This window comes from Lampris incognitus, chromosome 14 (assembly GCF_029633865.1).
Source record: "Lampris incognitus isolate fLamInc1 chromosome 14, fLamInc1.hap2, whole genome shotgun sequence".
NCBI classification, from domain to species: domain Eukaryota; kingdom Metazoa; phylum Chordata; class Actinopteri; order Lampriformes; family Lampridae; genus Lampris; species Lampris incognitus.
Window position 1 is genome coordinate 3,908,125 of NC_079224.1, and position 23,012 is coordinate 3,931,136.

Consider the following 23,012-nt stretch of genomic DNA (forward strand, 5'->3'; position numbering starts at 1 on the left):
CCTTTAACCAAAAATATACTTTAGACAACACTATGTGATGTCCCTTTAACCAAAAATATACTTGAGACAACACTATGTGATGTCCCTTTAACCAAAAATATACTTTAGACAACACTATGTGATGTCCCTTTAACCAAAGATATACTTCAGACAACACTATGTGATGTCCCTTTAACCAAAAATATACTTTAGACAACACTATGATGTCCCTTTAACCAAAATATACTTTAGACAACACTATGTGATGTCCCTTTAACCAAAAATATACTTTAGACAACACTATGTGATGTCCCTTTAACCAACAATATACTTTAGACAACACTATGTGATGTCCCTTTAACCAAAGATATACTTTAGACAACACTATGTGATGTCCCTTTAACCAAAATATGCTTTAGGCAACACTATGTGATGTCCCTTTAACCAAAATATGCTTTAGACAACACTTTGTGATGTCCCTTAACCAAAGATATACTTGAGACAACACTATGTGATGTCCCTTTAACCAAAATATACTTGAGACAACACTATGTGATGTCCCTTTAACCAAAATATACTTTAGACAACACTATGTGATGTCCCTTTAACCAAAATATACTTAGACAACACTATGTGATGTCCCTTTAACCAAAGATATACTTTAGACAACACTATGTGATGTACCTTTAACCAACAATATACTTTAGACAACGCTATGTGATGTCCCTTTAACCAAAATATACTTTAGACAATGCTATGTGATGTCCCTTTAACCAAAATATACTTTAGACAACACTATGTGATGTCCCTTTAACCAAAATATACTTGAGACAACACTATGTGATGTCCCTTTAACCAAAAATATACTTTAGACAACACTATGTGATGTACCTTTAACCAAAGATATACTTTAGACAACACTATGTGATGTACCTTTAACCAAAAATATACTTTAGACAACACTATGTGATGTACCTTTAACCAACAATATACTTAGACAACACTATGTGATGTCCCTTTAACCAAAGATATACTTTAGACAACACTATGTGATGTACCTTTAACCAAAATATACTTGAGACAACACTATGTGATGTCCCTTTAACCAAAAATATACTTTAGACAACACTATGTGATGTACCTTTAACCAAAGATATACTTTAGACAACACTATGTGATGTCCCTTTAACCAAAGATATACTTTAGACAACACTATGTGATGTACCTTTAACCAACAATATACTTTAGACAATGCTATGTGATGTCCCTTTAACCAAAATATACTTTAGACAATGCTATGTGATGTCCCTTTAACCAAAGATATACTTTAGACAACACTATGTGATGTACTTTTAACCAACAGTATACTTTAGACAATGCTATGTGATGTCCCTTTAACCAAAATATACTTTAGACAACACTATATGATGTCCCTTTAACCAAAATATACTTGAGACAACACTATGTGATGTCCCTTTAACCAAAAATATACTTGAGACAACACTATGTGATGTCCCTTTAACCAAAAATATACTTTAGACAACACTATGTGATGTCCCTTTAACCAAAGATATACTTTAGACAACACTATGTGATGTCCCTTTAACCAAAATATACTTTAGACAACACTATGTGATGTCCCTTTAACCAAAATATACTTAGACAACACTATGTGATGTCCCTTTAACCAAAGATATACTTTAGACAACACTATGTGATGCACCTTTAACCAACAATATACTTTAGACAACGCTATGTGATGTCCCTTTAACCAAAATATACTTTAGACAATGCTATGTGATGTCCCTTTAACCAAAATATACTTTAGACAACACTATGTGATGTCCCTTTAACCAAAATATACTTGAGACAACACTATGTGATGTCCCTTTAACCAAAAATATACTTTAGACAACACTATGTGATGTACCTTTAACCAAAGATACACTTTAGACAACACTATGTGATGTACCTTTAACCAAAAATATACTTTAGACAACACTATGTGATGTACCTTTAACCAACAATATACTTAGACAACACTATGTGATGTCCCTTTAACCAAAGATATACTTTAGACAACACTATGTGATGTACCTTTAACCAAAATATACTTGAGACAACACTATGTGATGTCCCTTTAACCAAAAATATACTTTAGACAACACTATGTGATGTACCTTTAACCAAAGATATACTTTAGACAACACTATGTGATGTCCCTTTAACCAAAGATATACTTTAGACAACACTATGTGATGTACCTTTAACCAACAATATACTTTAGACAATGCTTTGTGATGTCCCTTTAACCAAAATATACTTTAGACAATGCTATGTGATGTCCCTTTAACCAAAGATATACTTTAGACAACACTATGTGATGTACTTTTAACCAACAGTATACTTTAGACAATGCTATGTGATGTCCCTTTAACCAAAATATACTTTAGACAACACTATATGATGTCCCTTTAACCAAAATATACTTGAGACAACACTATGTGATGTCCCTTTAACCAAAAATATACTTGAGACAACACTATGTGATGTCCCTTTAACCAAAAATATACTTTAGACAACACTATGTGATGTCCCTTTAACCAAAGATATACTTTAGACAACACTATGTGATGTACCTTTAACCAAAGATATACTTAGACAACACTATGTGATGTCCCTTTAACCAGAATATACTTTAGACAACACTATGTGACGTACCTTTAACCAAAATATACTTTAGACAACACTATGTGATGTATCTTTAACCCACAAACTATTTTACATTCTTGTTTGAAGCAGCTAATATTTTGCTACAGTGAAATAGCCGACTGTAAACTGATGTCTTTCTGTCAACTAAATCTAGTAAAAAAGAGAAGTCTGTTTCATTACATTATATATGCTAATAAGTGCACACAACATCACCCGGGGGGGGAGGGACTCTCGAAATAGTTTAAAGTGATCAACTACTTCCAGTGATCCCAGTGGTCCAGACCAGTGGTCCGGGCCAGTGGTCCAGGCCAGTGGCATCACTGGAAGTGGCTTCCAGTGTAATCAGATGAGGTGGGTGCAGAGAAGAGTGAATGAAAGTGTTCATTACAACAAGCAGGTATTCAAGATGAGTGAATTAGAGAGTTTGAATCTGAATTTAGAAATATGAGGAGACAAATTGAACGATACTTTTATTTTAACCCTCTCTCCTCTGATTCCCCTTACTTCTTTGTTGTGCCCTCTTGTTCTTCCTTGCCTCCTTTCCCTTTCCCTGCATGTGTCCTTCCCCTCCTTTTGATCTTTGTGAAATTTCCTCAACGTCCTCCCCTCTCCTCGTCTTCCATCCACCTGCCTCTTTCTGTCTCTCCTCCCTCCTCCTGTGTGCCCTCACTTCCTCTCTTCTGGCTGTTTGCCCTTCTCCACCTCCTTCTTTGTCTCCTCCCCTATCTTCCCGGTGCTCCAGGTGAGCGAGGTGGAAGTGAATGGGCAGATTGAGCAGCTGTGTGAGCAGGTCTACAGTGAGATGCAGTCTCAGGCCATGGACGCCACCAGGGACACCCTGCCCATGCCAGGCTGCTTCCGCATGCGCAGCCACAGCTACGTGAGGGCCATCGACCAGGGCTGCTCAGGGGGTGAGGAAGAGGGGGAGGGAGGGAGTCCACTGCTCCTGCTGCCAGCCTCCCCGCCTCGTACCACCGCCACCACCGTCAGGACCATCCAGAGCAGCACAGGTTAGTGAAGGAGGTGCTGGAGATAGGAGCAGAGAGAGAGAGTTGCTGGGTGGATGTTCTCATAGGTAGGACCAGGAATAGGTCTGTCTGACAAGATGACCACAGTGGTCTTGTGCATTATGTGTGCATGTAGCGCCCTTCATTTACGCCCTAAAAGAGACGATCAGGGATGAGTCCATGTAATATAGGCCAGTGTTCACCAGGGATCAGTAGACATCTCATTTGTGATCCCTCCCTGCCCTTTACCCTGGACTACAGTTTTGTAGATGGTTGACTGAATTGCGCTGCCTTCAGATGAGAGCCCACTGGGAAGTGTTGGCATGTAGCCCAAATCATTTCTCTTTATTCAGGAGGGGGAAGCAGCGCTAGTGTATGTAATGCCTTCTGTGCAGGCAGAACAGATGCTCACTGGAGGGTGGAGGTATCAAATGTACAGACGAGTAGAAACAGCAGGACAGTTCTTATTTGTAGTGAAGATGGTACTCAAACATATCAAATGCTGAGCAACATATGGAACTCTAAGAAAAAAACAAACATGTAAAGCCTTTTCTGGAGGGGGTCTGTGCCGTTAAAAGATGTGTATCAACTGTTTCATTTCTTCATCAGGGTCACTAGAATAAAGCTTTTTTCATCTGCGTCCTGTACTTGGACTGCTTTGGCCTGGATTTTTTTTTGGAGATCAGTTTCTTAAATATCTGATATTTCCTACTGCTGCCTTTAACTTCACATGAAAAAAAATCTCCAGTTCTTTATTTGATTTTTTCTTGCACCTTGTTGGTGCAACTGCCAAAATAACAAGGTGCAAGAATATGAAAGTATAGTAAAGTCGAAATGGGAGAAGATTCTACCAAAGAAATGCAAATAGGAACAGACTGGATTGATTTCCTCATTTAAACCTGTAGTTGTCTAGTTGAACACAGAGTTGTCTAGTTGAACATATAGTTGTCTCGTTGAACACATAGTTGTCTCGTTGAACATATAGTTGTCTCGTTGAACACATAGTTGTCTAGTTGAACATATAGTTGTCTAGTTGAACATATAGTTGTCTAGTTGAACACATAGTTGTCTCGTTGAACACATAGTTGTTTAGTTGAACATGGAGTTGTCTAGTTGAACACATAGTTGTCTCGTTGAACACATAGTTGTCTCGTTGAACACATAGTTGTTTAGTTGAACATGGAGTTGTCTAGTTGAACACATAGTTGTCTCGTTGAACACATAGTTGTCTCGTTGAACACATAGTTGTCTAGTTGAACATATAGTTGTCTCGTTGAACACATAGTTGTCTCGTTGAACACATAGTTGTCTAGTTGAACATATAGTTGTCTAGTTGAACATATAGTTGTCTAGTTGAACACATAGTTGTCTCGTTGAACACAAAGTTGTTTAGTTGAACATGTAGTTGTCTAGTTGAACATATAGTTGTCTAGTTGAACACATAGTTGTCTCGTTGAACACAGAGTTGTTTAGTTGAACATGTAGTTGTCTAGTTGAACACATAGTTGTCTCGTTGAACACAGAGTTGTTTAGTTGAACATGTAGTTGTCTCGTTGAACACATAGTTGTCTCGTTGAACACATAGTTGTTTAGTTGAACATATAGTTGTCTAGTTGAACATATAGTTGTCTCGTTGAACATATAGTTGTCTAGTTGAACATATAGTTGTCTAGTTGAACACAGTTGTTTAGTTGAATATGTAGTTGTCTAGTTGAACATGTAGTTGTCTCGTTGAACACATAGTTGTCTCGTTGAACACATAGTTGTTTAGTTGAACATATAGTTGTCTAGTTGACCATATAGTTGTCTAGTTGAACACATAGTTGTCTCGTTGAACACAGCTGTTTAGTTGAACATGTAGTTGTCTCGTTGAACAAATAGTTGTCTCATTGAACACATAGTTGTTTAGTTGAACATATAGTTGTCTAGTTGAACATATAGTTGTCTAGTTGAACACAGTTGTCTCGTTGAACAGTTGTTTAGTTGAACATGTAGTTGTCTAGTTGAACATGTAGTTGTCTAGTTGAACATATAGTTGTTTAGTTGAACAAAGTTGTCTAGTTGAACACATAGTTGTCTAGTTGAACACATAGTTGTTTAGTTGAACACATAGTTGTCTAGTTGAACACATAGTTGTTTAGTTGAACACAGTTGTCTAGTTGAACACGTAGTTGCTTAGTTGAACATGTAGTTGTCTAGTTGAACATGTAGTTTCCTAGTTGAACACAGTTGTCTAGTTGAACACAGTTGTCTAGTTGAACACAGAGTTGTCTAGTTGAACACTGTTGTCTAGTTGAACGTGTAGTTGTCTCGTTGAACACAGAGTTGTTCAGTTGAACACATAGTTGTTTAGTTGAACGTGTAGTTGTCTCGTTGAAGACAGAGTTGTCTAGTTGAACACAGTTGTCTAGTTGAACGTGTAGTTGTTTCGTTGAACATGTAGTTGTCTCGTTGAACACAGAGTTGTCTAGTTGAACATGTAGTTGCCTAGTTGAACACAGTTGTCTAGTTGAACACAGAGTTGTCTAGTTGAACGTGTAGTTCTCTCTTTGAACGTGTAGTTGTCTTGTTGAACGTGTAGTTGTCTCGTTGAACACATAGTTGTCTAGTTGAACATGTAGTTGTCTAGTTGAACATATAGTTGTTTAGTTGAACAAAGTTGTCTAGTTGAACACATAGTTGTCTAGTTGAACATATAGTTGTCTAGTTGAACACATAGTTGTTTAGTTGAACATATAGTTGTCTAGTTGAACATAGAGTTGTCTAGTTGAACACAGTTGTTTAGTTGAACATGTAGTTGTCTAGTTGAACATGTAGATGTCTAGTTGAACATGTAGATGTCTAGTTGAACATATAGTTGTCTAGTTGAACATGTAGTTGTCTCGTTGAACACAGTTGTTTAGTTGAACATGTAGTTGTCTAGTTGAACATGTAGATGTCTAGTTTAACATATAGTTGTTTTGTTGAACAAAGTTGTCTAGTTGAACACATACACTACCGTTCAAAAGTTTGGGATCACCCAAACAATTTCGTGTTTTCCATGAAAAGTCACACTTATTCACCACCATATGTTGTGAAATGAATAGAAAATAGAGTCAAGACATTGACAAGGTTAGAAATAATGATTTGTATTTGAAATAAGATTTTTTTTACATCAAACTTTGCTTTCGTCAAAGAATCCTCCATTTGCAGCAATTACAGCATTGCAGACCTTTGGCATTCTAGCTGTTAATTTGTTGAGGTAATCTGGAGAAATTGCACCCCACGCTTCCAGAAGCAGCTCCCACAAGTTGGATTGGTTGGATGGGCACTTCTTTGAGCAGATTGAGTTTCTGGAGCATCACATTTGTGGGGTCAATTAAACGCTCAAAATGGCCAGAAAAAGAGAACTTTCATCTGAAACTCGACAGTCTATTCTTGTTCTTAGAAATGAAGGCTATTCCATGCGAGAAATTGCTAAGAAATTGAAGATTTCCTACACCGGTGTGTACTACTCCCTTCAGAGGACAGCACAAACAGGCTCTAACAGGTACTATTTAATGAAGATGCCAGTTGGGGACCTGTGAGGCGTCTGTTTCTCAAACTAGAGACTCTAATGTACTTATATTCTTGCTCAGTTGTGCAACGCGGCCTCCCACTTCTTTTTCTACTCTGGTTAGAGCCTGTTTGTGCTGTCCTCTGAAGGGAGTAGTACACACCGGTGTAGGAAATCTTCAATTTCTTAGCAATTTCTCGCATGGAATAGCCTTCATTTCTAAGAACAAGAATAGACTGTCGAGTTTCAGATGAAAGTTCTCTTTTTCTGGCCATTTTGAGCGTTTAATTGACCCCACAAATGTGATGCTCCAGAAACTCAATCTGCTCAAAGAAGTGCCCATCCAACCAATCCAACTTGTGGGAGCTGCTTCTGGAAGCGTGGGGTGCAATTTCTCCAGATTACCTCAACAAATTAACAGCTAGAATGCCAAAGGTCTGCAATGCTGTAATTGCTGCAAATGGAGGATTCTTTGACGAAAGCAAAGTTTGATGTAAAAAAAATCTTATTTCAAATACAAATCATTATTTCTAACCTTGTCAATGTCTTGACTCTATTTTCTATTCATTTCACAACATATGGTGGTGAATAAGTGTGACTTTTCATGGAAAACACAAAATTGTTTGGGTGATCCCAAACTTTTGAACGGTAGTGTAGTTGTCTAGTTGAACACATAGTTGTCTAGTTGAACACATAGTTGTTTAGTTGAACACATAGTTGTCCAGTTGAACACATAGTTGTTTAGTTGAACACAGTTATCTAGTTGAACACATAGTTGTTTAGTTGAACACGTAGTTGTCTCGTTGAACACAGAGTTGTCTAGTTGAACCTGTAGTTGTCTCGTTGAAGACAGAGTTGTTTAGTTGAACACAGTTGTCTAGTTGAACGTATAGTTGTTTCGTTGAACATGTAGTTGTCTCGTTGAACACAGAGTTGTCTAGTTGAACATGTAGTTGCCTAGTTGAACACAGTTGTCTAGTTGAACACAGAGTTGTCTAGTTGAACATGTAGTTGCCTAGTTGAACACAGTTGTCTAGTTGAACACAGAGTTGTCTAGTTGAACGTGTAGTTCTCTCTTTGAACGTGTAGTTGTCTTGTTGAACGTGTAGTTGTCTCGTTGAACACATAGTTGTCTAGTTGAACATGTAGTTGTTTAGTTGAACATATAGTTGTTTAGTTGAACAAAGTTGTCTAGTTGAACACATAGTTGTCTAGTTGAACATATAGTTGTCTAGTTGAACACATAGTTGTTTAGTTGAACAAAGTTGTCTAGTTGAACACATAGTTGTCTAGTTGAACACAGAGTTGTTTAGTTGAACATGTAGTTGCCTAGTTGAACATGTAGTTGCCTAGTTGAACACAGTTGTCTAGTTGAACACAGTTGTCTAGTTGAACACAGAGTTGTCTAGTTGAACACAGTTGTCTAGTTGAACGTGTCGTTGTCTCGTTGAACACAGAGTTGTCCAGTTGAACACATAGTTGTTTAGTTGAACGTGTAGTTGTCTCGTTGAAGACAGAGTTGTCTAGTTGAACACAGTTGTCTGGTTGAACGTGTAGTTGTCTCGTTGAACGTGTAGTTGTCTCGTTGAACACAGAGTTGTCTAGTTTAACATGTAGTTGTCTAGTTGAACACAGAGTTGTCTAGTTTAACGTGTAGTTGTCTCGTTGAACGTGTAGTTGTCTAGTTGAACACAGAGTTGTCTAGTTTAACATATACTAGTTGTCTAGTTGAACGTGTAGTTGTCTCGTTGAAATGTGTAGTTGTCTAGTTGAACACAGAGTTGTCTAGTTGAACATATAGTTGTCTAGTTGAACACGTAGTTGTGTAGTTGTCTAGTTGAACACGTAGTTGTCTCGTTGAACACATAGTTGTGTAGTTGAATGTTTAGTTGTCTCGTTGAATGTATGGTTGTCTAGTTGAACGCGTAGTTGTGTATTTGAACGTGTAGTTGTCTAGTTGAACATGTAGTTGTCTAGTTGAACATGTAGTTGTCTAGTGGAACACAGAGTTGTCTAGTTGAACACGTAGTTGTGTATTTGAACGTGTAGTTGTTTAGTTGAACATGTAGTTGTCTAGTTGAACATGTAGATGTCTAGTTTAACATATAGTTGTTTAGTTGAACAAAGTTGTCTAGTTGAACACATAGTTGTCTAGTTGAACACATAGTTGTCTAGTTGAACACATAGTTGTTTAGTTGAACACATAGTTGTCCAGTTGAACACATAGTTGTTTAGTTGAACACAGTTATCTAGTTGAACACATAGTTGCTTAGTTGAACATGTAGTTGTCTAGTTGAACATGTAGTTTCCTAGTTGAACATGTAGTTGTCTAGTTGGACGTGTAGTTGTCTAGTTGGACGTGTAGTTTCCTAGTTGAACACAGTTGTCTAGTTGAACACAGTTGTCTAGTTGAACACAGAGTTGTCTAGTTGAACACAGTTGTCTAGTTGAACGTGTCGTTGTCTCGTTGAACACAGAGTTGTCCAGTTGAACACATAGTTGTTTAGTTGAACGTGTAGTTGTCTCGTTGAAGACAGAGTTGTCTAGTTGAACACAGTTGTCTAGTTGAACGTGTAGTTGTTTCGTTGAACATGTAGTTGTCTCGTTGAACACAGAGTTGTCTAGTTGAACATGTAGTTGCCTAGTTGAACACAGTTGTCTAGTTGAACACAGAGTTGTCTAGTTGAACGTGTAGTTCTCTCTTTGAACGTGTAGTTGTCTAGTTGAACACAGAGTTGTCTAGTTGAACGTGTAGTTCTCTCTTTGAACGTGTAGTTGTCTAGTTGAACATGTAGTTGTCTAGTTGAACATATAGTTGTTTAGTTGAACAAAGTTGTCTAGTTGAACACATAGTTGTCTAGTTGAACATATAGTTGACTAGTTGAACACATAGTTGTTTAGTTGAACAAAGTTGTCTGGTTGAACACATAGTTGTCTAGTTGAACATATAGTTGTCTAGTTGAACACATAGTTGTTTAGTTGAACATGTAGTTGCCTAGTTGAACATGTAGTTGCCTAGTGGAACACAGTTGTCTAGTTGAACACAGTTGTCTAGTTGAACACAGAGTTGTCTAGTTGAACACAGTTGTCTAGTTGAACGTGTAGTTGTCTCGTTGAACACAGAGTTGTCCAGTTGAACACATAGTTGTTTAGTTGAACGTGTAGTTGTCTCGTTGAAGACAGAGTTGTCTAGTTGAACATGTAGTTGTCTAGTTGAACACAGAGTTGTCTAGTTGAACGTGTAGTTCTCTCTTTGAACGTGTAGTTGTCTTGTTGAACGTGTAGTTGTCTCGTTGAACACAGTTGTCTAGTTGAACACATAGTTGTTTAGTTGAACACGTAGTTGTCTAGTTGAACACAGAGTTGTCTAGTTGAACCTGTAGTTGTCTCGTTGAAGACAGAGTTGTTTAGTTGAACACAGTTGTCTAGTTGAACGTATAGTTGTTTCGTTGAACATGTAGTTGTCTCGTTGAACACAGAGTTGTCTAGTTGAACATGTAGTTGCCTAGTTAAACACAGTTGTCTAGTTGAACACATAGTTGTCTAGTTGAACATATAGTTGACTAGTTGAACACATAGTTGTTTAGTTGAACAAAGTTGTCTGGTTGAACACATAGTTGTCTAGTTGAACATATAGTTGTCTAGTTGAACACATAGTTGTTTAGTTGAACATGTAGTTGCCTAGTTGAACATGTAGTTGCCTAGTGGAACACAGTTGTCTAGTTGAACACAGTTGTCTAGTTGAACACAGAGTTGTCTAGTTGAACACAGTTGTCTAGTTGAACGTGTAGTTGTCTCGTTGAACACAGAGTTGTCCAGTTGAACACATAGTTGTTTAGTTGAACGTGTAGTTGTCTCGTTGAAGACAGAGTTGTCTAGTTGAACATGTAGTTGTCTAGTTGAACACAGAGTTGTCTAGTTGAACGTGTAGTTCTCTCTTTGAACGTGTAGTTGTCTTGTTGAACGTGTAGTTGTCTCGTTGAACACAGTTGTCTAGTTGAACACATAGTTGTTTAGTTGAACACGTAGTTGTCTAGTTGAACACAGAGTTGTCTAGTTGAACCTGTAGTTGTCTCGTTGAAGACAGAGTTGTTTAGTTGAACACGTAGTTGTCTCGTTGAACACAGAGTTGTCTAGTTTAACGTGTAGTTGTCTCGTTGAACGTGTAGTTGTCTAGTTGAACACAGAGTTGTCTAGTTTAACATATACTAGTTGTCTAGTTGAACGTGTAGTTGTCTCGTTGAAATGTGTAGTTGTCTAGTTGAACACAGAGTTGTCTAGTTGAACATATAGTTGTCTAGTTGAACACGTAGTTGTGTAGTTGTCTAGTTGAACACGTAGTTGTCTCGTTGAACACATAGTTGTGTAGTTGAATGTTTAGTTGTCTCGTTGAATGTATGGTTGTCTAGTTGAACGCGTAGTTGTGTATTTGAACGTGTAGTTGTCTAGTTGAACATGTAGTTGTCTAGTTGAACATGTAGTTGTCTAGTGGAACACAGAGTTGTCTAGTTGAACACGTAGTTGTGTATTTGAACGTGTAGTTGTTTAGTTGAACATGTAGTTGTCTAGTTGAACATGTAGATGTCTAGTTTAACATATAGTTGTTTAGTTGAACAAAGTTGTCTAGTTGAACACATAGTTGTCTAGTTGAACACATAGTTGTCTAGTTGAACACATAGTTGTTTAGTTGAACACATAGTTGTCCAGTTGAACACATAGTTGTTTAGTTGAACACAGTTATCTAGTTGAACACATAGTTGCTTAGTTGAACATGTAGTTGTCTAGTTGAACATGTAGTTTCCTAGTTGAACATGTAGTTGTCTAGTTGGACGTGTAGTTGTCTAGTTGGACGTGTAGTTTCCTAGTTGAACACAGTTGTCTAGTTGAACACAGTTGTCTAGTTGAACACAGAGTTGTCTAGTTGAACACAGTTGTCTAGTTGAACGTGTCGTTGTCTCGTTGAACACAGAGTTGTCCAGTTGAACACATAGTTGTTTAGTTGAACGTGTAGTTGTCTCGTTGAAGACAGAGTTGTCTAGTTGAACACAGTTGTCTAGTTGAACGTGTAGTTGTTTCGTTGAACATGTAGTTGTCTCGTTGAACACAGAGTTGTCTAGTTGAACATGTAGTTGCCTAGTTGAACACAGTTGTCTAGTTGAACACAGAGTTGTCTAGTTGAACGTGTAGTTCTCTCTTTGAACGTGTAGTTGTCTAGTTGAACACAGAGTTGTCTAGTTGAACGTGTAGTTCTCTCTTTGAACGTGTAGTTGTCTAGTTGAACATGTAGTTGTCTAGTTGAACATATAGTTGTTTAGTTGAACAAAGTTGTCTAGTTGAACACATAGTTGTCTAGTTGAACATATAGTTGACTAGTTGAACACATAGTTGTTTAGTTGAACAAAGTTGTCTGGTTGAACACATAGTTGTCTAGTTGAACATATAGTTGTCTAGTTGAACACATAGTTGTTTAGTTGAACATGTAGTTGCCTAGTTGAACATGTAGTTGCCTAGTGGAACACAGTTGTCTAGTTGAACACAGTTGTCTAGTTGAACACAGAGTTGTCTAGTTGAACACAGTTGTCTAGTTGAACGTGTAGTTGTCTCGTTGAACACAGAGTTGTCCAGTTGAACACATAGTTGTTTAGTTGAACGTGTAGTTGTCTCGTTGAAGACAGAGTTGTCTAGTTGAACATGTAGTTGTCTAGTTGAACACAGAGTTGTCTAGTTGAACGTGTAGTTCTCTCTTTGAACGTGTAGTTGTCTTGTTGAACGTGTAGTTGTCTCGTTGAACACAGTTGTCTAGTTGAACACATAGTTGTTTAGTTGAACACGTAGTTGTCTAGTTGAACACAGAGTTGTCTAGTTGAACCTGTAGTTGTCTCGTTGAAGACAGAGTTGTTTAGTTGAACACAGTTGTCTAGTTGAACGTATAGTTGTTTCGTTGAACATGTAGTTGTCTCGTTGAACACAGAGTTGTCTAGTTGAACATGTAGTTGCCTAGTTAAACACAGTTGTCTAGTTGAACACATAGTTGTCTAGTTGAACATATAGTTGACTAGTTGAACACATAGTTGTTTAGTTGAACAAAGTTGTCTGGTTGAACACATAGTTGTCTAGTTGAACATATAGTTGTCTAGTTGAACACATAGTTGTTTAGTTGAACATGTAGTTGCCTAGTTGAACATGTAGTTGCCTAGTGGAACACAGTTGTCTAGTTGAACACAGTTGTCTAGTTGAACACAGAGTTGTCTAGTTGAACACAGTTGTCTAGTTGAACGTGTAGTTGTCTCGTTGAACACAGAGTTGTCCAGTTGAACACATAGTTGTTTAGTTGAACGTGTAGTTGTCTCGTTGAAGACAGAGTTGTCTAGTTGAACATGTAGTTGTCTAGTTGAACACAGAGTTGTCTAGTTGAACGTGTAGTTCTCTCTTTGAACGTGTAGTTGTCTTGTTGAACGTGTAGTTGTCTCGTTGAACACAGTTGTCTAGTTGAACACATAGTTGTTTAGTTGAACACGTAGTTGTCTAGTTGAACACAGAGTTGTCTAGTTGAACCTGTAGTTGTCTCGTTGAAGACAGAGTTGTTTAGTTGAACACAGTTGTCTAGTTGAACGTATAGTTGTTTCGTTGAACATGTAGTTGTCTCGTTGAACACAGAGTTGTCTAGTTGAACATGTAGTTGCCTAGTTAAACACAGTTGTCTAGTTGAACACAGAGTTGTCTAGTTGAACATGTAGTTCTCTCTTTGAACGTGTAGTTGTCTTGTTGAACGTGTAGTTGTCTCGTTGAACACATAGTTGTCTAGTTGAACATGTAGTTGTTTAGTTGAACATATAGTTGTTTAGTTGAACAAAGTTGTCTAGTTGAACACATAGTTGTCTAGTTGAACATATAGTTGTCTAGTTGAACACATAGTTGTTTAGTTGAACAAAGTTGTCTAGTTGAACACATAGTTGTCTAGTTGAACATATAGTTGTCTAGTTGAACACATAGTTGTTTAGTTGAACATGTAGTTGTCTAGTTGAACACATAGTTGTTTAGTTGAACATGTAGTTGCCTAGTTGAACATATAGTTGACTAGTTGAACACATAGTTGTTTAGTTGAACAAAGTTGTCTAGTTGAACACATAGTTGTCTAGTTGAACATATAGTTGTCTAGTTGAACACATAGTTGTTTAGTTGAACATGTAGTTGCCTAGTTGAACATGTAGTTGCCTAGTTGAACACAGTTGTCTAGTTGAACACAGTTGTCTACTTGAACACAGAGTTGTCTAGTTGAACACAGTTGTCTAGTTGAACGTGTAGTTGTCTCGTTGAACACAGAGTTGTCCAGTTGAACACATAGTTGTTTAGTTGAACGTGTAGTTGTCTAGTTGAAGACAGAGTTGTCTAGTTGAACACAGTTGTCTAGTTGAACATATAGTTGTCTAGTTGAACAAAGTTGTCTAGTTGAACACATAGTTGTCTAGTTGAACATATAGTTGTCTAGTTGAACACATAGTTGTTTAGTTGAACAAAGTTGTCTAGTTGAACACATAGTTGTCTAGTTGAACATATAGTTGTCTAGTTGAACACATAGTTGTTTAGTTGAACATGTAGTTGTCTAGTTGAACACATAGTTGTTTAGTTGAACATGTAGTTGCCTAGTTGAACATGTAGTTGCCTAGTTGAACATATAGTTGACTAGTTGAACACATAGTTGTTTAGTTGAACAAAGTTGTCTAGTTGAACACATAGTTGTCTAGTTGAACATATAGTTGTCTAGTTGAACACATAGTTGTTTAGTTGAACATGTAGTTGCCTAGTTGAACATGTAGTTGCCTAGTTGAACACAGTTGTCTAGTTGAACACAGTTGTCTACTTGAACACAGAGTTGTCTAGTTGAACACAGTTGTCTAGTTGAACGTGTAGTTGTCTCGTTGAACACAGAGTTGTCCAGTTGAACACATAGTTGTTTAGTTGAACGTGTAGTTGTCTAGTTGAAGACAGAGTTGTCTAGTTGAACACAGTTGTTTAGTTGAACGTGTAGTTGTCTCGTTGAAGACAGAGTTGTCTAGTTGAACACAGTTGTCTAGTTGAACGTGTAGTTGTCTCGTTGAAGACAGAGTTGTCTAGTTGAACACAGTTGTCTAGTTGAACATATAGTTGTCTCGTTGAACGTGTAGTTGTCTCGTTGAACACAGAGTTGTCTAGTTTAACATGTAGTTGTCTAGTTGAACACAGAGTTGTCTAGTTGAACGTGTAGTTCTCTCTTTGAACGTGTAGTTGTCTTGTTGAACGTGTAGTTGTCTCGTTGAACACAGTTGTCTAGTTGAACACATAGTTGTCTAGTTGAACACATAGTTGTCTAGTTGAACACATAGTTGTTTAGTTGAACACGTAGTTGTCTCGTTGAACACAGAGTTGTCTAGTTTAACGTGTAGTTGTCTCGTTGAACGTGTAGTTGTCTAGTTGAACACAGAGTTGTCTAGTTTAACATATACTAGTTGTCTAGTTGAACGTGTAGTTGTCTCGTTGAAATGTGTAGTTGTCTAGTTGAACACAGAGTTGTCTAGTTGAACATATAGTTGTCTAGTTGAACACGTAGTTGTGTAGTTGTCTAGTTGAACACGTAGTTGTCTCGTTGAACACATAGTTGTGTAGTTGAATGTTTAGTTGTCTCGTTGAATGTATGGTTGTCTAGTTGAACGCGTAGTTGTGTATTTGAACGTGTAGTTGTCTAGTTGAACATGTAGTTGTCTAGTTGAACATGTAGTTGTCTAGTGGAACACAGAGTTGTCTAGTTTAACACGTAGTTGTGTATTTGAACGTGTAGTTGTCTAGTTGAACATGTAGTTGTCTAGTTGAACATGTAGTTGTCTAGTGGAACACAGAGTTGTCTAGTTGAACACAGTTGTTTAGTTGAACGTGTAGTTGTCTAGTTGAACATGTAGTTGTCTAGATGAACATGGAGTTGTCTAGTTGAACTTGAAGTTGTCTAGTTGAACATGTAGTTGTCTAGTGGAACACGTAGTTGTCTAGTTGAACATATAGTTGTCTAGTTGAACACATAGTTGTCTAGTTGAACACAGAGTTGTTTAGTTGAACATGTAGTTGCCTAGTTGAACATGTAGTTGCCTAGTTGAACACAGTTGTCTAGTTGAACACAGTTGTCTAGTTGAACACAGAGTTGTCTAGTTGAACACAGTTGTCTAGTTGAACGTGTCGTTGTCTCGTTGAACACAGAGTTGTCCAGTTGAACACATAGTTGTTTAGTTGAACGTGTAGTTGTCTCGTTGAAGACAGAGTTGTCTAGTTGAACACAGTTGTCTGGTTGAACGTGTAGTTGTCTCGTTGAACGTGTAGTTGTCTCGTTGAACACAGAGTTGTCTAGTTTAACATGTAGTTGTCTAGTTGAACACAGAGTTGTCTAGTTTAACGTGTAGTTGTCTCGTTGAACGTGTAGTTGTCTAGTTGAACACAGAGTTGTCTAGTTTAACATATACTAGTTGTCTAGTTGAACGTGTAGTTGTCTCGTTGAAATGTGTAGTTGTCTAGTTGAACACAGAGTTGTCTAGTTGAACATATAGTTGTCTAGTTGAACACGTAGTTGTGTAGTTGTCTAGTTGAACACGTAGTTGTCTCGTTGAACACATAGTTGTGTAGTTGAATGTTTAGTTGTCTCGTTGAATGTATGGTTGTCTAGTTGAACGCGTAGTTGTGTATTTGAACGTGTAGTTGTCTAGTTGAACATGTAGTTGTCTAGTTGAACATGTAGTTGTCTAGTGGAACACAGAGTTGTCTAGTTGAACACGTAGTTGTGTATTTGAACGTGTAGTTGTTTAGTTGAACATGTAGTTGTCTAGTTGAACATGTAGATGTCTAGTTTAACATATAGTTGTTTAGTTGAACAAAGTTGTCTAGTTGAACACATAGTTGTCTAGTTGAACACATAGTTGTCTAGTTGAACACATAGTTGTTTAGTTGAACACATAGTTGTCCAGTTGAACACATAGTTGTTTAGTTGAACACAGTTATCTAGTTGAACACATAGTTGCTTAGTTGAACATGTAGTTGTCTAGTTGAACATGTAGTTTCCTAGTTGAACATGTAGTTGTCTAGTTGGACGTGTAGTTGTCTAGTTGGACGTGTAGTTTCCTAGTTGAACACAGTTGTCTAGTTGAACACAGTTGTCTAGTTGAACACAGAGTTGTCTAGTTGAACACAGTTGTCTAGTTGAACGTGTAGTTGTCTCGTTGAACACAGAGTTGTCCAGTTGAACACATAGTTGTTTAGTTGAACGTGTAGTTGTCTCGTTGAAGACAGAGTTGTCTAGTTGAACACAGTTGTCTAGTTGAACGTGTAGTTGTTTCGTTGAACATGTAGTTGTCTCGTTGAACACAGAGTTGTCTAGTTGAACATGTAGTTGCCTAGTTGAACACAGTTGTCTAGTTGAACACAGAGTTGTCTAGTTGAACGTGTAGTTCTCTCTTTGAACGTGTAGTTGTCTAGTTGAACACAGAGTTGTCTAGTTGAACGTGTAGTTCTCTCTTTGAACGTGTAGTTGTCTAGTTGAACATGTAGTTGTCTAGTTGAACATATAGTTGTTTAGTTGAACAAAGTTGTCTAGTTGAACACATAGTTGTCTAGTTGAACATATAGTTGTCTAGTTGAACACATAGTTGTTTAGTTGAACATGTAGTTGCCTAGTTGAACATGTAGTTGCCTAGTTGAACACAGTTGTCTAGTTGAACACAGTTGTCTACTTGAACACAGAGTTGTCTAGTTGAACACAGTTGTCTAGTTGAACGTGTAGTTGTCTCGTTGAACACAGAGTTGTCCAGTTGAACACATAGTTGTTTAGTTGAACGTGTAGTTGTCTAGTTGAAGACAGAGTTGTCTAGTTGAACACAGTTGTTTAGTTGAACGTGTAGTTGTCTCGTTGAAGACAGAGTTGTCTAGTTGAACACAGTTGTCTAGTTGAACGTGTAGTTGTCTCGTTGAAGACAGAGTTGTCTAGTTGAACACAGTTGTCTAGTTGAACATATAGTTGTCTCGTTGAACGTGTAGTTGTCTCGTTGAACACAGAGTTGTCTAGTTTAACATGTAGTTGTCTAGTTGAACACAGAGTTGTCTAGTTGAACGTGTAGTTCTCTCTTTGAACGTGTAGTTGTCTTGTTGAACGTGTAGTTGTCTCGTTGAACACAGTTGTCTAGTTGAACACATAGTTGTCTAGTTGAACACATAGTTGTCTAGTTGAACACATAGTTGTTTAGTTGAACACGTAGTTGTCTCGTTGAACACAGAGTTGTCTAGTTTAACGTGTAGTTGTCTCGTTGAACGTGTAGTTGTCTAGTTGAACACAGAGTTGTCTAGTTTAACATATACTAGTTGTCTAGTTGAACGTGTAGTTGTCTCGTTGAAATGTGTAGTTGTCTAGTTGAACACAGAGTTGTCTAGTTGAACATATAGTTGTCTAGTTGAACACGTAGTTGTGTAGTTGTCTAGTTGAACACGTAGTTGTCTCGTTGAACACATAGTTGTGTAGTTGAATGTTTAGTTGTCTCGTTGAATGTATGGTTGTCTAGTTGAACGCGTAGTTGTGTATTTGAACGTGTAGTTGTCTAGTTGAACATGTAGTTGTCTAGTTGAACATGTAGTTGTCTAGTGGAACACAGAGTTGTCTAGTTTAACACGTAGTTGTGTATTTGAACGTGTAGTTGTCTAGTTGAACATGTAGTTGTCTAGTTGAACATGTAGTTGTCTAGTGGAACACAGAGTTGTCTAGTTGAACACAGTTGTTTAGTTGAACGTGTAGTTGTCTAGTTGAACATGTAGTTGTCTAGATGAACATGGAGTTGTCTAGTTGAACTTGAAGTTGTCTAGTTGAACATGTAGTTGTCTAGTGGAACACGTAGTTGTCTAGTTGAACATATAGTTGTCTAGTTGAACACATAGTTGTCTAGTTGAACACAGAGTTGTTTAGTTGAACATGTAGTTGCCTAGTTGAACATGTAGTTGCCTAGTTGAACACAGTTGTCTAGTTGAACACAGTTGTCTAGTTGAACACAGAGTTGTCTAGTTGAACACAGTTGTCTAGTTGAACGTGTCGTTGTCTCGTTGAACACAGAGTTGTCCAGTTGAACACATAGTTGTTTAGTTGAACGTGTAGTTGTCTCGTTGAAGACAGAGTTGTCTAGTTGAACACAGTTGTCTGGTTGAACGTGTAGTTGTCTCGTTGAACGTGTAGTTGTCTCGTTGAACACAGAGTTGTCTAGTTTAACATGTAGTTGTCTAGTTGAACACAGAGTTGTCTAGTTTAACGTGTAGTTGTCTCGTTGAACGTGTAGTTGTCTAGTTGAACACAGAGTTGTCTAGTTTAACATATACTAGTTGTCTAGTTGAACGTGTAGTTGTCTCGTTGAAATGTGTAGTTGTCTAGTTGAACACAGAGTTGTCTAGTTGAACATATAGTTGTCTAGTTGAACACGTAGTTGTGTAGTTGTCTAGTTGAACACGTAGTTGTCTCGTTGAACACATAGTTGTGTAGTTGAATGTTTAGTTGTCTCGTTGAATGTATGGTTGTCTAGTTGAACGCGTAGTTGTGTATTTGAACGTGTAGTTGTCTAGTTGAACATGTAGTTGTCTAGTTGAACATGTAGTTGTCTAGTGGAACACAGAGTTGTCTAGTTGAACACGTAGTTGTGTATTTGAACGTGTAGTTGTTTAGTTGAACATGTAGTTGTCTAGTTGAACATGTAGATGTCTAGTTTAACATATAGTTGTTTAGTTGAACAAAGTTGTCTAGTTGAACACATAGTTGTCTAGTTGAACACATAGTTGTCTAGTTGAACACATAGTTGTTTAGTTGAACACATAGTTGTCCAGTTGAACACATAGTTGTTTAGTTGAACACAGTTATCTAGTTGAACACATAGTTGCTTAGTTGAACATGTAGTTGTCTAGTTGAACATGTAGTTTCCTAGTTGAACATGTAGTTGTCTAGTTGGACGTGTAGTTGTCTAGTTGGACGTGTAGTTTCCTAGTTGAACACAGTTGTCTAGTTGAACACAGTTGTCTAGTTGAACACAGAGTTGTCTAGTTGAACACAGTTGTCTAGTTGAACGTGTAGTTGTCTCGTTGAACACAGAGTTGTCCAGTTGAACACATAGTTGTTTAGTTGAACACAGTTGTCTAGTTGAACGTGTCGTTGTCTCGTTGAACACAGAGTTGTCCAGTTGAACACATAGTTGTTTAGTTGAACGTGTAGTTGTCTCGTTGAAGACAGAGTTGTCTAGTTGAACACAGTTGTCTAGTTGAACGTGTAGTTGTTTCGTTGAACATGTAGTTGTCTCGTTGAACACAGAGTTGTCTAGTTGAACATGTAGTTGCCTAGTTGAACACAGTTGTCTAGTTGAACACAGAGTTGTCTAGTTGAACGTGTAGTTCTCTCTTTGAACGTGTAGTTGTCTAGTTGAACACAGAGTTGTCTAGTTGAACGTGTAGTTCTCTCTTTGAACGTGTAGTTGTCTAGTTGAACATGTAGTTGTCTAGTTGAACATATAGTTGTTTAGTTGAACAAAGTTGTCTAGTTGAACACATAGTTGTCTAGTTGAACATATAGTTGACTAGTTGAACACATAGTTGTTTAGTTGAACAAAGTTGTCTGGTTGAACACATAGTTGTCTAGTTGAACATATAGTTGTCTAGTTGAACACATAGTTGTTTAGTTGAACATGTAGTTGCCTAGTTGAACATGTAGTTGCCTAGTGGAACACAGTTGTCTAGTTGAACACAGTTGTCTAGTTGAACACAGAGTTGTCTAGTTGAACACAGTTGTCTAGTTGAACGTGTAGTTGTCTCGTTGAACACAGAGTTGTCCAGTTGAACACATAGTTGTTTAGTTGAACGTGTAGTTGTCTCGTTGAAGACAGAGTTGTCTAGTTGAACATGTAGTTGTCTAGTTGAACGCAGAGTTGTCTAGTTGAACGTGTAGTTCTCTCTTTGAACGTGTAGTTGTCTTGTTGAACGTGTAGTTGTCTCGTTGAACACAGTTGTCTAGTTGAACACATAGTTGTTTAGTTGAACACGTAGTTGTCTAGTTGAACACAGAGTTGTCTAGTTGAACCTGTAGTTGTCTCGTTGAAGACAGAGTTGTTTAGTTGAACACAGTTGTCTAGTTGAACGTATAGTTGTTTCGTTGAACATGTAGTTGTCTCGTTGAAGACAGAGCTGTTTAGTTGAACACAGTTGTCTAGTTGAACGTATAGTTGTTTCGTTGAACATGTAGTTGTCTCGTTGAACACAGAGTTGTCTAGTTGAACATGTAGTTGCCTAGTTAAACACAGTTGTCTAGTTGAACACAGAGTTGTCTAGTTGAACATGTAGTTCTCTCTTTGAACGTGTAGTTGTCTTGTTGAACGTGTAGTTGTCTAGTTGAACACATAGTTGTCTAGTTGAACATGTAGTTGTTTAGTTGAACATATAGTTGTTTAGTTGAACAAAGTTGTCTAGTTGAACACATAGTTGTCTAGTTGAACATATAGTTGTCTAGTTGAACACATAGTTGTTTAGTTGAACAAAGTTGTCTAGTTGAACACATAGTTGTCTAGTTGAACATATAGTTGTCTAGTTGAACACATAGTTGTTTAGTTGAACATGTAGTTGCCTAGTTGAACATGTAGTTGCCTAGTTGAACACAGTTGTCTAGTTGAACACAGTTGTCTACTTGAACACAGAGTTGTCTAGTTGAACACAGTTGTCTAGTTGAACGTGTAGTTGTCTCATTGAACACAGAGTTGTCCAGTTGAACACATAGTTGTTTAGTTGAACGTGTAGTTGTCTAGTTGAAGACAGAGTTGTCTAGTTGAACACAGTTGTTTAGTTGAACGTGTAGTTGTCTCGTTGAAGACAGAGTTGTCTAGTTGAACACAGTTGTCTAGTTGAACGTGTAGTTGTCTCGTTGAAGACAGAGTTGTCTAGTTGAACACAGTTGTCTAGTTGAACATATAGTTGTCTCGTTGAACGTGTAGTTGTCTCGTTGAACACAGAGTTGTCTAGTTTAACATGTAGTTGTCTAGTTGAACACAGAGTTGTCTAGTTGAACGTGTAGTTCTCTCTTTGAACGTGTAGTTGTCTTGTTGAACGTGTAGTTGTCTCGTTGAACACAGTTGTCTAGTTGAACACATAGTTGTCTAGTTGAACACATAGTTGTCTAGTTGAACACATAGTTGTTTAGTTGAACACGTAGTTGTCTCGTTGAACACAGAGTTGTCTAGTTTAACGTGTAGTTGTCTCGTTGAACGTGTAGTTGTCTAGTTGAACACAGAGTTGTCTAGTTTAACATATACTAGTTGTCTAGTTGAACGTGTAGTTGTCTCGTTGAAATGTGTAGTTGTCTAGTTGAACACAGAGTTGTCTAGTTGAACATATAGTTGTCTAGTTGAACACGTAGTTGTGTAGTTGTCTAGTTGAACACGTAGTTGTCTCGTTGAACACATAGTTGTGTAGTTGAATGTTTAGTTGTCTCGTTGAATGTATGGTTGTCTAGTTGAACGCGTAGTTGTGTATTTGAACGTGTAGTTGTCTAGTTGAACATGTAGTTGTCTAGTTGAACATGTAGTTGTCTAGTGGAACACAGAGTTGTCTAGTTGAACACGTAGTTGTGTATTTGAACGTGTAGTTGTTTAGTTGAACATGTAGTTGTCTAGTTGAACATGTAGATGTCTAGTTTAACATATAGTTGTTTAGTTGAACAAAGTTGTCTAGTTGAACACATAGTTGTCTAGTTGAACACATAG

General features: G+C 37.6%; 1 protein-coding gene across 1 annotated transcript in view; it reads left to right on the forward strand.

Annotated features, from left to right (window-relative positions):
* Positions 1-23,012, forward strand: part of dlgap1a (discs, large (Drosophila) homolog-associated protein 1a) — a 365,484-nt gene that overhangs the window by 157,385 nt on the left and 185,087 nt on the right. Inside the window, exon 6 of the mRNA XM_056293184.1 lies at positions 3,434-3,701. Coding sequence (XP_056149159.1) covers positions 3,434-3,701 — 268 coding nt within the window. The remainder of the gene's footprint in view (positions 1-3,433; positions 3,702-23,012) is intronic.